General features: G+C 42.5%; 2 protein-coding genes across 2 annotated transcripts; one reads left to right on the top strand and one right to left on the bottom strand.

The window, feature by feature from the left end:
- Positions 1 to 8,168: 8,168 nt before the first annotated feature.
- LOC139448921 (mucin-2-like) lies at positions 8,169 to 11,385 on the bottom strand. The gene is made up of 3 exons (XM_071230435.1): positions 11,341 to 11,385; positions 8,845 to 9,025; positions 8,169 to 8,728 (listed from the first exon to the last, which is right to left on the bottom strand). The coding sequence occupies exons 1-3, from the start codon at positions 11,383 to 11,385 to the stop codon at positions 8,169 to 8,171; spliced, it is 786 nt and encodes a 261-aa protein (XP_071086536.1).
- Positions 11,386 to 13,118: 1,733 nt separating this feature from the next.
- LOC139448283 (uncharacterized) lies at positions 13,119 to 15,756 on the top strand. The gene is made up of 3 exons (XM_071229824.1): positions 13,119 to 13,292; positions 14,686 to 14,774; positions 15,388 to 15,756. The coding sequence occupies exons 1-3, from the start codon at positions 13,217 to 13,219 to the stop codon at positions 15,685 to 15,687; spliced, it is 465 nt and encodes a 154-aa protein (XP_071085925.1). The 5' UTR covers positions 13,119 to 13,216; the 3' UTR covers positions 15,688 to 15,756.
- The last annotated feature ends 1,680 nt before the right edge of the window (positions 15,757 to 17,436 follow it).

Raw genomic sequence — 17,436 nt, forward strand, 5'->3', positions numbered from 1 at the left:
AGAGGGAAATATATGTGGGAGAGCGCGAGACATAATAGAAAGAGGGAAATATATTTGGGAGATTGTCAGACATTCTAGGAAGAGTGAAATATAGGACATACTGTCCGACATACTGGAAAGGGGAAATTTCTGAGGAGAGGTTCACATATGCTGGAAAGGGGGAAATATATAGGAGAGGGTCAGACATTCTGGAGATGGGGAAACATCTGAGGAGAATGGCAGACATACTGGTGGAAATAGGGAAATATATGCAAGAGAGTGTCAGATATACTAGAAAGGGGGAAATATCTGAGGAGAGTGTCAGTCATACTGGAAAGAAGGAAATATATGTGGAAGATTTCAGACATACTAGGAAGAAGGAAATATATGTGGGAAATTGTCAGACATACTAGGAACAGTGAACTATAGGAGCGAGTTTGTCAGACATATTGGAAAGGGGAAATATCTGAAGAGAGGTTCAGATATACTGGAAAGGGGGAAATATATGGAGAAGAGTGTCAGACATACGAGAAAGGGGGAAATATATGTTGGAGAGGGACATACATTCTGGAAAGGGGGAAATATCTGAGAAGAATGGCAGACATACTGGTGGAAATAGGGAAATATATGTAAGAGAGTGTCAGATATACTAGAAATGGGGAAATATCTGAGGAGAGTCTCAGTCATACTGTGTAGGGGAAATAGCAGAGGAGAGCGCGAGACATACTAGAAAGAGGGAAATATATGTGGAAGATTTCAGACATACTAGGAAGAAGGAAATATAGGAGCGAGTTTGTCAGACATATTGGAAAGGGGAAATATCTGAAGAGAGGTTCAGATATACTGGAAAGGGGGAAATATATGGAGGAGAGTGTCAGACATACGAGAAAGGGGGAAATATATGTTGGAGAGGGACAGACATTCTGGAAAGGGGGAAATATCTGAGAAGAATGGCAGACATACTGGTGGAAAGGGGGAAATATATGTAAGAGAGTGTCAGATATACTAAAAATGGGGAATATCAGACATTCTGGAAAGGGGATATATCTGAGGAGAGGGTCAGACATACTGGAAAGGGGAAATATCTGAGGAGAGGGTCAGACATTCTGGAAAGGGGATATATCTGAGGAGAGGGTCAGACATACTGTAAAGGGGAAATATCTGAGGAGAGGGTCAGACATACTGGACAGGGGATATATCTGAGGAGAGGGTCAGACAAACTGGAAGGGGAAGTATCTGAGGACAGGGTCAGACATACTGGAAAGGGGAAATATCTGAGGAGAGGGTCAGACATTCTGGAAAGGGGAAATACAGGAGCAAGAATTGTCAGACACACTATATGAATTACAGGAACTTTATGAAGATCAGGTACACGATCGGGGAGTCTAGTAAACTCTGAAAAATGAGGGACGGATAATAACAAGCGTAAAATGTATTCAACATAGAGAGGCACGTGGAAATAGAAATATCATACAGATAGCGAACCACATAGAGATAAGACAGCTGTATGTCTAAAAAAATACTTCATTTTGATATGTTTTATTAATCCTTGTTACAAAAAAGGGCGTGGAGTATGAGATTTAGAGTAGTAGAACCTTGAGTTCTGGTTCCGCCCACTTGTTGATACCGTGGCAGTGAATGTGATACAGAGCCCGTCCACCAGCAACTACCAGCCTGCCATGTCAAGACATTCCAGTGTCTGGGAAATATGGGACCTTCAACGACCTGAAATATGGACATATGTTTGCGTCTTAATTCTCAGCAAGATGGCTCCGGGAGCCCGTCAGCCCATTTTTTTCTGTCCTTGGGCACGCCTGTAAGTAAACTGTAAACACTTAAAGGGTTAACACTGATCAGCAACAGCATGTGCTGGGTGACACACCGAGTCATATGTGAATAAAACATGAGAGACGACGGGGAAAAAGCACGCTGTCGAGCAACACAGTTGCTTTGATTACACCACAGCCGCTTACTTGAAGGGCTGCGTTTCTGTTTCACGATCAACAGTTTGTTTTAGTTACTTTCGGAAAGCTTCATTTTCTGTAAGAATATGAATTAGTCTGTGCTGGTTCTTCTCACACAAGCAACCATTATACGGCTACTTCATGCCACATCGACTGTCTACCCGCAATATGGTACTTCATGCCACCCCGACTGTCTACCCGCGATATGGTACTTCATGCCACATCGACTGTCTACCCGCAATATGGCTACTTCATGACACACCGACTGTCTACCCACATCGACTGTCTACCTGCGATATGGCTACTTTGTGACACATCGACTGTCTGCCCACATCGACTGTCTACCCACATCGACTGTCTACCCGCGATATGGCTACTTTGTGACACATCGACTGTCTACCCGCGATATGGCTACTTCATGACACATCGACTGTCTACCCGCAATATGGCTACTTCATGACACATCGACTGTCTACCCGCATTATGGTACTTCATGCCACATCGACTGTCTACCCGCATTATTGCTACTTCATGACACATCGACTGTCTACCCACGATATGGCTATTTCATGACACACCGACTGTCTACCCGCAATATGCTTCTTCATGACACATCGACTGTCTATCCGCAATATGGCTACTTCATGACACATCGACTGTCTACCCGCAATATGGTTACTTCATGACACACTGACTGTCTACCCGCAATATGGCTACTTCATGACACATCGACTGTCTACCCGCAATATGGTTACTTCATGACACATCGACTGTCTACCTGCGATATGGCTACTTCATGACACATCGACTGTCTACCTGCGATATGGCTACCTCATGACACATCGACTGTCTATCCGCAATATGGCTACTTCATGACACATCGACTGTTTACCCGCGATATGGCTACTTTATGACACATCGACTGTCTAACTGCGATATGGCTACTTCATGACACATCGACTGTCTACCCACAATATGGTACTTCATTCCACATCGACTGTCTACCCGCAATATGGCTACTTCATGACACATCGACTGACTACCCACGATATGGCTATTTCATGACACACCGACTGTCTACCCGCAATATGCTTCTTCATGACACATCGACTGTCTACCCGCAATATGGCTACTTCATGACACATCGACTGTCTACCCGCAATATGGTTACTTCATGACACACTGACTGTCTACCCGCAATATGGCTACCTCATGATACATCGACTGTCTACCCGCAATATGGTTACTTCATGACACATCGACTGTCTACCTGCGATATGGCTACTTCATGACACATCGACTGTCTACCTGCGATATGGCTACCTCATGACACATCGACTGTCTATCCGCAATATGGCTACTTCATGACACATCGACTGTCTACCCACATCGACTGTTTACCCGCGATATGGCTACTTTATGACACATCGACCGTCTAACTGCGATATGGCTACTTTATGACACATCGACTGTCTACCCGAGATATGGCTACTTCATGACACATCGACTGTCTACCCGCAATATGTCTACTTCATGACACACCGACTGTCTACCCGCGATATGGCTACTTCATGACACATCGACTGTCTCCCCGCAATAAGGCTACTTCATGACACACCGACTGTCTACCCACATCGACTGTCAACCCTGCGATAATGCTACTTTATGACACATCGACTGTCTACCCGCGATATGGCTACTTGATGACACATCGACTGTCTTCCCGCGATATGGCTACTTCATGACACATCGACTGTCTACCCACATCGACTGTCTACCCGAGATATGGTTACTTCATGACACATCGACTGTCTATCCGCAATATGGCTACTTCATGACACATCGACTGTCTACCCACATCGACTGTCTACCCGCGATATGGCTACTTTATGACACATCGACTGTCTACCCGCATTATGGCTACTTCATGACACACACATTCGTCATACTCCGGCTACTAGTCAGGTGGAAACTGTATTCTTCTCACACACGGCTACTAGACACGTGGATCCTATATTCTTCTTACACACGCTACTAGACACATTGATACTGTATTCTTCTGACACACGGCTATTGGATACGTGGATACTGTATTCTTCTTACACACGGAAACTAGACACGTGAATACTGTAGTCTTTGCATACATCAAAAGTCCATACATACATCCCATCCCATCCAGTGCTTAGGTTATAGCCTGTTCTGACACAAACACAGCTCTTTCATGCACAGATTTCCGTATCCCAATCCAAATTTAAAGCCAATTTTAGATTGCCATCACCACAATAGACGAGTTATTGCATTATCTCTGTTGAGTGTCACGTTGACATGACGTCGTGAAAATCAATGCGTGGAAGTTTGGCCTTATGAGGCATGGTGTTACCATTTAGACGCTGGGGACACCAGGTGACCAGGTGTCCAACAGCATCCCGCATAGGCATGTAGTACCAGGCATAGACACGTGTTTGATCAGGGATTGAACTGTACCACGCATAGAAACGTATTTGGGTGAGGGAATAATATTTTACGCCACTGTTAGCAATATTCCAGCAATATCACGGCGGGGGACATCAGAAATGAGCTTCGCACATTGTACCCGTGTGGGGATTCGAACCCGGGTCTTCGACGTGACCAGCGAACGCTTGAAATTTAACCACAGGGTTACCCCACCATACCGAAACGTACCCTGCATAGATGGAACGTATTTGATCAAGCAAGACTGAACAACACTGAACAGTTCCACGCATAGATCGAACGTATTTGATCAAGCTTGACTGAACAAATCTGAACTGTATCCCGCACAGAAACGTGAGTGAGTGAGTAAGGTTTTACGCCGCATTAAGCAATATTCCAGCAATATGACGGCGGGGACACCAGGGCTTCATACATTGTACCCATGTCGGGAACAGACCCGTGTCTTGGGCGTGACGAGCGAACGCTTTAAACATTTGCTACCCCACCCTGCCGACATGTATTTGAACAGGTATCGTAATGTAGACATATTTGCTTAAGCTGTTTTACAAATATATTGTACTCAGATCTATGTAAGTACAAGAGAGTTACCTATCTTATTTGTACATCGCTAACAGATTTACTAAATCGGTACATGAAGATAATTATTGCTTTTAGCTCTAACTTAGTTGAGCTATTAGCATAAATATGTGGGATTTAAATACATCATATATTAGCTATAGTAATTAACGTTTATTTTCTGCGAGACCTAGTTCCATCAAATAACTATTATAAACAATTATTTAAAGCAGTCTGGATTCTGTTGATGAAAAAGTAATACATGCAAAGTATGGTTACATTAAAAGATAATGTGCATACCTCGTGTGATATAAGAAGTCTGATTAAAGTGAGGTTATTCGTCTGCATTTGCACAACGATTTTATATAAACAAAATAACTGAAAAAGTCACACTAAAAAATCAATATGCAGATAAAATACACAGCTTGCCAGCACAAGACCCGATTGTTAACCACACTTATTTCCGACTACACGAATGTTGCTGAGTTAACTCTTCTTTGACCGCCAAAGAGCGAATTGCGACGTTCCCCCGAAAATATCTGACCTGCGGCTTGCATTGGTGTGTAACTTAACATGTATTGAACAACCCTGAACAACATCTCTAACAGACGTGTAACTGAATATGTATTGAACACCCGGGAACAAAATATCTAACAGGCGTGAAACTGAACATAAGTACATACACACAACACCCGTGAAGATCCGGGGTAGAAATGCTTCTCATGCTTGCCATAACAGGCGTCTATGCTTGTCGTAAGAAGGGACAAACGTAATAGGGTGGTCAAGACTTGGTTGATGCATGTCATCGTATCCCAATTGCATGGATCGATGCTCATGGTATTAATCACTGGATAGCCTGGCCCAGATTCGATTATTTACAGACCACCGTCATACAGCTGGAATATATTGGAGTGCGGCGTTAAACAAACAAATCTTGTGACGTTGCATAAAGGTATATTACGTGCGCTTCATTTACTTTGATATTCGTATGTTTGATAAACACAACGAACATTTATTTTTTGTTAGATGATAAAAACACAGAAACTTGAAGGTAGAGGTACTTTACAACTCTATTCGTCTTGTAGTTATACTGATACTTTACTGAATCAGCATGGTGAGGCTGTCGAAGTGTACAAACTGTTGGCAGTGGTTAAAACATTAAAAAATGCATATGTGTATACATTTCATGACTTCGAATTCTCAAACCAATGATAATCCTTTGGGCAAGCCAGAAACCTATGACTGAGGGTTCGAATCTCGGTTCGCCCGAATATGTTTCGGACTGTCCTTTCACAAGCCGATACGCCTTAATATAACTGGAATACTGTTAAATGCAACGTAAAAGCCCAACTCACTCACAAAGTATAATGATAAGTAATGGGTTGAACAAGTGATGGTTTCCAAAAATTTATATTGGATTGTGAAATAACGCAGATCAGGCAGCGTAGGATTGGTAGCACCATGGATGTCTGGTGACATCTGCGAACAATGTCCCCGGTGAAGTCGGCGTGTTGGATGTGCACGCGCAGTAGGCCAATAGATCATGCAGTATAGATGAGAAAGTGCCCACAGCTTGAAGGCTGTGTGTCCTGTACGGAGACATATGCTTTTTTATTTGTTTGTATGCTGTTTAACGCCGCACTTGGCAATATTCCAGCTGTATGAAGGAAGTCTGTAAATAATCGAGTCTGGACCAGACTGACATCATGAGCATCGATCCACGATACGAAGCCATGCGTCAACCAAGCCAGCAAGCCTGACCACCCGATCCCGTTAGTCGCCTCTTACGACAAGCATAGTCGCTTTTTATAGCAAGCACGACTTGTTGAAGTTCCATTCTACCCCGGACCTTCACACATAAGGGGTCCTTATAGAGAAATTCATGTTTGATGTCAGAACGTTCAGTAGACTAACATTTAGTCTCGCGGCGCCTTAGACGACTGGGCCACCTGTGCCCCCTCGCATATCATGAAGATTAGTGATAAATAATGAATAAAGTAATTGTATTTCAAATATGCAACAGAAAAACAATTCTTCCTATTAAATTTTCGTTTGGTTACAGTAACGTATCTATTTGGTTGATTTCATAGCTGTCATGGTGCTAAACTAACTATTACGCCGCCCTCAGCCACAGATGTAACATCGAAAATTATACAAATAGATCGATTGCATTAAGGCGCATTGGCAAAGAAAAACCCTTTGAAGTTTAATATATTACCAACACACTATAATCAACCAAGCTAAAGCATTGAGGCTGTAAGTAAGTGATTATCAGGACGACTTACACAGCGTGAGTACCTTCTTTCATTTGGACGTGACGCACTTCCAACGTGAAACAATAAGTTAACCCAGAAATCCATATGCTAAAGATTACAGTGTGAAACCAACACGTAACAAAATAAATGCTATACAATTAAGTCGTATAGTGTACAGTTAGCTAGGTTTACAAACCAATACAAATTACTGCAATGTAATTACAATGGCAGTACAAAATTCAACAGCAGTGGTAAAAGCAATAACGTCGAATATAATAATATTCACCTAACAGCAACAGTGGTCGAGCTTCCAAAATTGGCCTTGGCTGGATATCCAGAGTGAAAATGTGATACAGGCCTTGTAGCATAATCAGCAGAGTCCCAAACCTTTACAAGGTCACAACTCTCAACAGTGTCACAATCTGATACAATATATCTTTGGGAGTAACAGTGGCAATACACTGAGAAGGTACGTTCTCATTTCCTTCATTCCTTACTCACACGCACTCACTCTTTTGTCCTGAGATGCTTTCAAATTATCCCTAGCAATTTCACAATCTTTAGTAAGCCATGACCGAAATGATACTCCAATAAACTCATTTCAGACCTATCATTAAAACCCTTTCCAAATTGATAAGAAGTATCTGCCGAAAGAGATTCCGACTCATCAGGAGCATGTGCAATGAATCAAATCGTGATGATACCAGGTGTTCGCAAAAGGGTGAACGTATCCAGCCCCATCGGTGGCACCCGTCACAAACACATGCAAAGGCTAGTCAATTGTCAACCTGAAAAATAAACACGGGAACATATGTAAGTAAGGATACGAACAACTTCTTTATTACAATTAGGCGAGGCGTTTCGGTGTAGGTTCTAACAGTTTCTGGTTGCGCATCTTGTGACGTCTGTTGTCTGATCGAGCGTGGCGTCCTTTGGTATCTGGTCAAGTTGTCGCATCTGTTATCTGGTCTAGCGTCGTGGCGGCTTCTATTGTCTGGTCTGACGTCATGGCGGCTTCTATTGTCTGGTCGAGCGTCGTGGTGGCTTCAGTTGTCTGGTCGAGCGTCGTGCCGGCTTCTATTGTCTGGCGGAGGGTCGAAGTGGCCTCTGGTGTGTGGTTGACTGTGATGGCGGTTTCTGGTGTCTTGTTGGGCATTGTGGCGGCTTCTGGTGTCTGTTTGAGCATCGCGGCGTCCTGTTGTATCTGGTGAGTGTTGTGGCGGCTTCTGTTATCTGGCTGAGCGTCGTGGCAGCGTCTTGTGTCTGTTTGAGCGTCGTGGTGGCTTCTGTTGTGTGGCCTAGCGTCGTGGTGGATTCTGTTGTCTGGCCTAGCGTCGTGGTGGCTTCTGTTGTCTGGCCTAGTGTCGTGGTGGCTTCTGTTGTCTGGCCTAGCGTCGTGGCGGCTTCTGGTGTCTTGCTGAGCGTCGAAGTAGCCTCTTGTGTGTGGTTCAGCGTTGTGGCGGCTTCCGGTGCCTGGTTGAGCGTCGTGGCGACCAATGGTATCTGATGAGAGTTGTTGCAGCTTCTGTTGTCTGGTTGAGCGACGTGGTGGTGTCTGTTGTCGGGGCTAGCGTCGTGGCTGCTTCTGAATTTGGACAAGCGTCATGGCGGCTTCTGACGTCTGGTGAGTGTTGTGGCGGCTTCTGTGATCTGGTCTAGCGTCGTGGTGGCTTCTACTGTCTGGCTGGGGATCGAAGTAGCTTCTGGTGCCTGGTGAAGCGTCGTGGCGCCTACTGGTGTCTGGTAAAGTGTCGCGGTGGCTTCTGTTGTCTGGTCAAGCGTCGTGGCGTCCAATGGTATCTGGTGAGTGTTGTAGAAGTTTTAGTTGTCTTGCTGAGCGTCGTGGTTCCTTCCGGTGCATGGTCAAGCGTGATGGCGGCTTCTGTTGTCTGGTTGAGTGTTGAAGAAGCCGTTGCTGTCTGGCCAAGTGTCTGGAGTATGCTACAATCTAGTCCTGTTCAGATATCATTTTCTTAAGAAGTCGTCTAGGTGTGGAACTACGATCAACACCAACATTTCTTTATGTGGTCATTGTCTGATACATGAATGGTAGCTGAGGTTCTTCTAGAATTGCGCAAAGTTAAGTCCCTTTGATGTCCTGAAGTGCCAGTCGGATGCGTTATTGTCACCCAACCATCACATTGGAAGATTTAATGTCAGCCAAGGGTCTTAATACTGACGTTATGGTAAGACGGTAGGTCTTATCCTTAGCAGAAGCCGTAGAAAGTTCCTTAGTCGACAGTATGGACGAAAGCAAGTTTCCACTAAACTAGCCTTTTCAACAGAGGAAATGACAATGCGATGCCAGTATATTGAAGTAGGTTAATTATGCCATCGGAGAAGAGGATGGACGGCGGACAAGCATGTGAGGGGAGTCAGATGAACTAAAAAGATGGCCTTACATAGGAAATACGTTAAAATTGCTTACTTAGAATTTTGTCGGAGATGTTGAAAACAAATGCTACGAAAATTCAGTGTCTGTGATGCATGTGTATAACACAGAACACACGGTCCTGCCAATAGACGTTGATGAAATTATATGCATGCAGAACCAGAAGCACGGCAATGTATTCTTGTTTGCTTGTTAACACATCCTTCCGTCAAAATATAGTATCGGAGAATTTGGTATCCCAAAGTAATGTGTGTCATAATAAAGTAATTTATCATCCAAAACTGGCTCCCACAGGAGATATCGCTTGGATTAGATCAAGCGATATCTACACTGTAGATATCGCTGCAATGGAATTGCATCACAATGCTTTGCAGACCATTGTGACGTCACTGGTTACCATGACGTCACAAACAAATGACATCACTAATGGCTTTGCTACTGAAGCTGTTAGCAGTACTTTTTACACTGAAGACACTGCTAATTACTGTCTACAATTTGAAAAAGTTGGAAAAATGATGTTCGATGATAAATAAAATCTCACCCTCGTGTCTTTTGATATCAAATATATCAACACTCGTTGATAAAAGAGTAAAAAATCCTCGGCAAGCCACGGATTTTTTCCACTTTTATCAACTCGTGTTGATATATTTGATATCAAAAGACACGAGGGTGAGATTCTCTATGTGTCGCTAGTGTCTTTTAGCCGTGTGTGCTAGTTGGTTCCTACACCTGATGCTGATACCTATTCACCAGAGAATTCCACGTATTTACCAAGATGTCATCATATCATGAGTTATGTCGTTAATTTCAGTGAATAACTCTCCAGACAGAGCACTGTTGTATTATGTTGCCTCTGTGACATGCAAGGTCTTTGACGTTTACCACTTTAGTGAAACCCACGAGTACTGGTATTTTGCTGTAAAACCCAAAAACATAATCGGGGCGATCCGGGATTCAAACCCACGATCATAGGTTTTGACTTTAGACGACGCCACCCGTGTCCCCTCAGCATGGTAATCACGGCCCATTTGTTCGTTATTTGAGCAGTTGAACCAATCTGATGAGTTTTCCCACATGGCGTTGTTATCCTGGCTTTGCTGTATGCAATTAACAGCAAATTGACATGCACGTTTGCACTGAAATGATTACGTGTCAGATATTTATCCATCAGCGTACATCATGTACAAATGGTAACAAGTTATCCCTCCTGTTACCGCGTGTTTCGGATAAACAGTCATATAAACTCCATATTGAGTGCACGATACAGTTTGATATATGACAGTATGTTAATTAATTCCCAGGTACCTGTCCGTGGTAGCACACCTCCATGCCACCTGAACATCCAATCATTAGTTCCCCCTATTAGTTTGGCCGCTGGTACTCTTTTCCTGTTATTGGGGTGTGTAAATGGCTGTTGATTACGGCTACTATATACTACTCAAGGTATGCTAAGGATCATCACTGTAAAAAGTAATATGTTAAATTGTGTACATCTGTTGCAATAGCCAAAGACAATATTGCGTGAAGACATTTTAAGTAAACCAAGATCCATTGTCATATGTCACACAATGCTAACACATGTAAACAAATCATTGTCCAAAAAACAACAACTGTACCACTCTTCAGTAAAACATTGCCGAGTTCTGTAGAGGTGCCGGAGTGAAACGGCGATCTGCAGTTCGTTCGACATGTGTTCGTTAAGGTTGATGTCTGTGTGACTGACTGTCAACTCCATGCGGACAGTGGTCTCCTGTGGGAATCTTGACATTTTTCTTCTTGTCTACGCCACACGTGGCAACAGCGATCTGTTAGTCTAGACAGTATCCCGATCCATCGGTGAAAGTACTGGTTCTCAGTCCTGATCTGTCCAATTGACCTGTTCTTCATCCCAAGGTGCGTGCCTGTGCTGTGGGTCAGTGGGATGCGAATGCATGCCCTCCGTGACCTGAAACAATTTCACGAAGACGATAACGCACTGTCTAAGTATAAACGCTCACGCCATTGGCGTTCCGCAGGTCATTTCTGAGTGTGATGGCAGTCACAAAATGATGGCGTCTTGCTGCAATCAGGACATACCTTCCTTTCCGCTGTGTGGTGGAATGTTGTCGACCACTTGCACGTCGGTTGGTAGCTGCTCATCACACTTAATCACTCGTACTAAAGAAAGTTGCAGAGTGACGTGTGTTTACCCAGTTTCAAGCATATCATTGGATCTGGCGAATTCTTCGGTCGTCAAACGACTACTTTGAAGCTGAGGGGTAGAAGTGCATTCACTTGTTACAATCCTCAGCAGCAAATGATGTTGTGCTCTCTGATAATGATGTGCTGTCTCCAAACATCCTAACACAGGTTCTTAATCACCTAGCACACACTGTGCTCATGACTTCATGCCACTGTCCGTTTACTATTGGATTGAAGTCATACAGGGCTTACCCAATCATTTTGCATCGGGATATTTCAATCTTTATTTGTTGAATGTTTTTTTTTATATAATCAAAACCTGATCCTTAACAAACTTTGAGTAGTATATGTGAATTGATGAATAACAACCCTCGGTTGTCACCTGCTTGATGCAGTTTTTCCTCATTCTTAAAAGCCCTGACACAATAATATTTTAACTCTACATTTCGAATGATACTTTTAATTATAAACTGAAGACCTTGTGCATGATATACCAAGATTGTATTGCAAAACCGGTGTGTTAGAACACTGGTCCTCAGTAGGGATTTAAGGTTAGGCTTGGTCCTTAGGAACCTATGCCGTCACTGATGCTGAATATATAGCTTAAATATTGCTTAGTGAGGCATTAAACAACAAAAAACATTTTTTTTATCTATCTTGACTCAGTGTAATTCCACGGATCACTGAGTGGTTTTACTAATTGTGAAGTACTTCCTTACGTGGATTGACACTTATTCTACTTCTAAACAAATGCTCACACAATTTCGGGTTGATCTAACGAAAGATGTTTTTTTTCATCATTGTGAAGAATAGCGTCATCCAGCGGTCTTCTCGGGTATTGATAACCAGGGTCAACATCGTGGACACTGTGAGTGATCAAATTTATTGCACCTTATCGTAGGTCGATCATTGTGACCCACTGGAAGTATAACACTATAAGTAGCTTGTGTCAGCATCAGTGAACATAAGTCATGAATAATTAACATGTCTTTTTAATTGATAAAAGTAACACTTTTCAATAGTTTAATTTCTCCTTTTTTCAAATGTATTTTCTTGGAGTTGTCACTCATATTTACAATATTGACGTCGAGAAAATAAGGGATATGCAATGCTACAGTATGGACGTCATGGTTCTTGTGCAAATGTTAAGCTTTATTTTATTTCCCATGATCTGGCGACATGACGGTCATATTCATGTTGGTGTGTTCTAACAGGATGCTGCTTCTAAATGGTGACAACTGTATGGATTGCTCAATGCACAGCTGTGCGATAATACTGCATCACGTGAAGAGCAGGTTTTTTTCCGAGAAACGGATGTAAATAACGAGTCACGATCCCGACTACCTGCATTTCATTTGTCATGTTAAATAACCGTGATGATGAGTTTATCACTTTATTGAGGAACCAGTTCACTATAAATGTTGGTTGGTCGGAGCACTATTTCCAGTACCCCAGGCAACTGTCGTCGGAATTCTACAGAGAACACCAGATCCGGTAAGTACTGATTGCACGGATGATATTTACAGAACAACTTTATTTACACTCAGGCCGGAATATACACAGAAGATAGTGGGATGGTTTAGGCGGAAGATTTTACAGTTTTCAAAATGATATTACAGAGGTTTCCTTATAACATTTATTATTTAACAATTAAAAAGTTCTATAAATTTAAGCATTTTTTGGTTTCTAAAATATGAATTTTGAACAAGTATGTTCCGTTGGTGTTTTAAACGAGGACAACAACGTGCTTGCATTTTTAGTGTGTGAGTTTGATTTTACGCCGCTTTTAGCAATATTCCAGCAATATCCCGGCGGGGGACACCAGAAATGGGCTTCACACATTGTACCCATGTCGGGAATCAAACCCTGGTCTTCGGCGTGACGAGCGAACATTTAACCATTAGGCTACCCGACCGCCCCGCTTGCGTTTTAAAAACGATTGTGGCATTGATTGGGATAACACGCATGTCTTTATAGGAAGGAGCTCTGTATAATTTGTCGCGAAAAAAATCTTAAATTTTTTTTTATTATGCTTCAGACTGTTAAAAATATAATGCTCACCACATTCAAGTATTCAAGCACATGATTGTTAAAAAAAACTGTCTGGGATTGCTGTCGTAGCTGAAAAATATCTAATCTCGGTACAAAACCCCAGGATGGATGCTCCAGTTCTGCCATCAGTGGTCCCTTCGAAGTGTGACATTGTTCTCGAAGGTGCTTGTTTATGAATGAGCGTACTCGTGAACTTTCTATGTATCTAACCTCACTTTCGCTTGGTCAGAAACGATAGAAAATCCACTCGTTTCGTAGAAATGTCTCTTGCGGGACAAAGTGTAATATTCCCTCTCTCGACACAACATTATCGACGTGGTCAAACAGTGAGACCAGTTCAGCTCATCGACAGTAGCGGACGGATTGCACGGCTATTCGCGGTGACGACAATGGCCGCCGTATCACCAGCGACTACGTCGGCGATAGATAATCGCCGTCAGCCTGAGTGTAAGTGACAGAGCGAGTCCCATCACCGGGAACATTGGCGACTCGGTCCCGGCATGGGTTCTGTCACGTGATTGTCAACCTGAGCCTTTTCAACCTTTATTCTCCCATCTAACTGGCTGTTGTCGCCTATAACTTCAGCCCAACCGAGAATAAACGCGTGATCTTGGACCTACATAGCGACCGTTGTTATTCTACATGTATGCAGCCATCGATGTTGAAGGTCAGACTAAGTCAAATAGGGAAGATGTTTGAAGATTCAGATGTTGGCTGATAAAATAAATATTCAGTACCCCACTTCTAGACGAATTGCTACCTAATAGCTATTACATGATGTAAGCATTCAAACGTCAAGATACAAAATCGATGTTTGTGATTATTTGTATTGCAGGTACAATGGAATCTATTGCCGTCATCCTATGTGTGCTGTCTTTGATAATGACTTTGAGCCCAAGCCTTAGTGGAGCGGCGACCATCAAGGTATTGATTCAATAACATTTAGCACAATATTTTATATGTATGGTCAACAGTAGTTATGCGTTCCCCGTGCCAGGAGCCACTGGCCGTTTGTCCCAACAGCAGTTCTTCATCGATTACGATCCTAGGTCTGTGCGAAACCTTTCCAGTCACTCAAAAACCTTCGCCCGTTAGCTCCATCCGAGTGTTAACGTCTTTGAAATGTAACCCATCTCGTTTTCATGCCACATTAAGCTGCCACACTCTAATTGTAATTAACCATCGTTGTTAAACCCTTTCCACTATCTCACTGTTACGTTTATACTCGTCATTGGACGTGAAGATCCGGGGTAGAATAGGTCTTCAGCAACCCATGCTTGCCGTAGAAGGCGACTATGCTTGTCGTAAGAGGCGACTAACGGGATCGGTTGGTCAGAATCGCTGACTTTGTTGATGCATGTCATCGATCCCAATTGCGTGGATCGATGCTCATGATAATAATCACTGGATTGTCAGGTCCAAACTCGATTATTTACAGACCGCCGTCATATAGATGGAATATTTCTGTGTGCGGCGTTAAACAACAAACCAACTAACCAAGCAACTTGTCCTGGACAATCTCCCTCCTTTCACACAGGGCACAATAAAGGTCGGGGACGTCTCATGTAGCTATGCGGAGATCAAATACAACTCTGGTGGTGGACCCCGAGGATTGCGTCTCTTCAGCTGCAAGAACAACGGCGGCAACATGAACCTTGACTGCTACTACTACCCCGACAATCCACACGACTGCGCTTGGTACAATAAAAACCAGTCTCAATACTATAAACTTCTGGCAAAAAGTGCTATGAATAATGGCCAGCCATGCCGTATGGGAAACATTTCTGAAAGAAAATGTCACAAGACCTACCCATGCGAGAAAGGAAACTGTATGTGAGATGTAAAATGAATTCATGATTCCAAACTTCTTCTTACATCAGAAATAAATGCTCGACAACAAGACTAATCCTGTTGTGTCATCATATATCGTAGAATCATGCTGTACACATGTTTGTATAGAAATGTATCACTGAACACTGAGTGTTGAACTACTTCATGTCAGTGAAAGTGAGTAAGTTGGGTTGTATGCCGCTTTAAGTAATATTCAAGCACTATCATGGCGGGGGACTCCAGAAATGGGAATCGACACCTGGTCTTCGGTCTGAGGAGCCAGCACCTCAGCCACTTGGCTACCTCAGAATAAAAATATGTCTTCAGAAAAGTATCGACTTTGACCAAAGTACAGCGTAAAAGAAATATAATATAATTTTAAAATGTGACCTATTTTAGCACTTGGTCGGTAGGATTGTTTTCTATAGTTTTGGCGTCCACGAGAGTTTGGACTGTACAAATCCTCTTCTTCATGTACAATGCTGTGATATTGCTGGGATATTTCTACAATTGTCAGTTACTCTGTTCTCTGTGGTTATTTCTTAACCGTATCCCCTGCCGTGAAACAGTAAACACAGCCATGTTATAACACAGGGATTCATAACCGCATGCTTACAAAACGAGAGTTGGAGAAGCAGCTCGCTTAGCAGGGGTACCACTGTACACGACCAACCCACACAACCACACAAGACCTGAGTGAACAAACAGTCGGTTTATTAACTGCCACAGAATCCATATATAATCAGTCAAATAGAAATGTTTACAATCAATTTTTAAAGCATGTTGACAATCAGTTGTAGAAGTACATACATCTGAAGAACATTAGGTGAACATGATATAGAATCATTACACAAGATACATACTACATTAGTCACGATACAGTTTACATATGATTGAATCTTGTACATTAACCTAGTGGGCATTCACACAAGATACATTCAGTTCAGCTACAATACATATTCCAAACGGTAAACAACGTGCTAAGCTAACAGAATTGTCATAATCTATACACAGAAGTAGTACATGGGAATATTTAAGATATACACACACGTGTGACACTTACAGTTTCCAATTAAACTTGCAGGTATTGCCAAGGGTAATAACATATAGTTAAGAATTAACAAAGCACAAGATAGTAACGTTTCTTTCCTAAGTGAATAAACAGTCAGTTTGTTAGGCAGGCGCAGAATGATTTGTGATCGTCTGTCGTCCGTATTTATACCTATTCTGGCTGCTACAGATAATCTTATTTACTGATTAAACTGACGATAAAGTTGTTATTGCGAACTTTAGTGGCGCTATCTAGACAGAAATATATAATTTAGTTTGACCGAGACATTGATGATAAAGGTGTTTATGAGTGAAGTTTAATCAGAATAATAGTTTACCAGTTGCTAGTATACCATGAATGCATACGTGGTACCTGTGATTTGATAAGGGTGGATGGTAAACAGCTGTAGATACAGATAATCCGACCAGCACCCTGAGAGATGCTGGTCCTGTCCGAAATGCGTTATCGGGTTGACCCTTGGCCGTCTAAAGATAATGGAACGTGGTCCTTAGTTGTAATATTCTCCTATTTCCAATTCTTAATATGTGGCATGTAACGTGATAAAATGCTTGTAGAACTCTGTCCATTTTCCCCATGTCAACACTTATGATACAGTTGGAATCGTTCAGTCAGATTTTGCATAGATTTCTTATTTAACATAATGGGTTTTGACGCTTTTATCTAACCTGCTCCTGTGTCACGTTA

Source organism: Haliotis cracherodii, unplaced genomic scaffold, assembly GCF_022045235.1.
Source record: "Haliotis cracherodii isolate W230 unplaced genomic scaffold, xgHalCrac1.p SCAF_7, whole genome shotgun sequence".
Lineage (NCBI taxonomy): Eukaryota > Metazoa > Mollusca > Gastropoda > Lepetellida > Haliotidae > Haliotis > Haliotis cracherodii.

Coding starts and splice junctions, on each gene's coding strand:
- LOC139448283 (XM_071229824.1), top strand. CDS start 13,217: ATGTTGGTTGGTCGGAGCACTATTTCCAGTACCCCAGGCAACTGTCGT. Junction 13,293..14,685: donor TACAGAGAACACCAGATCCG/GTAAGTACTGAT, acceptor TTTGTATTGCAG/GTACAATGGAATCTATTGCC. Junction 14,775..15,387: donor GTGGAGCGGCGACCATCAAG/GTATTGATTCAA, acceptor CCTTTCACACAG/GGCACAATAAAGGTCGGGGA.
- LOC139448921 (XM_071230435.1), bottom strand. CDS start 11,385: ATGTCAAGATTCCCACAGGAGACCACTGTCCGCATGGAGTTGACA. Junction 9,026..11,340: donor CTGTCCGCATGGAGTTGACA/GTCAGTCACACA, acceptor AACACTCACCAG/ATACCATTGGACGCCACGAC. Junction 8,729..8,844: donor CGCCACAACACTCACCAGAC/GTCAGAAGCCGC, acceptor AACTCTCATCAG/ATACCATTGGTCGCCACGAC.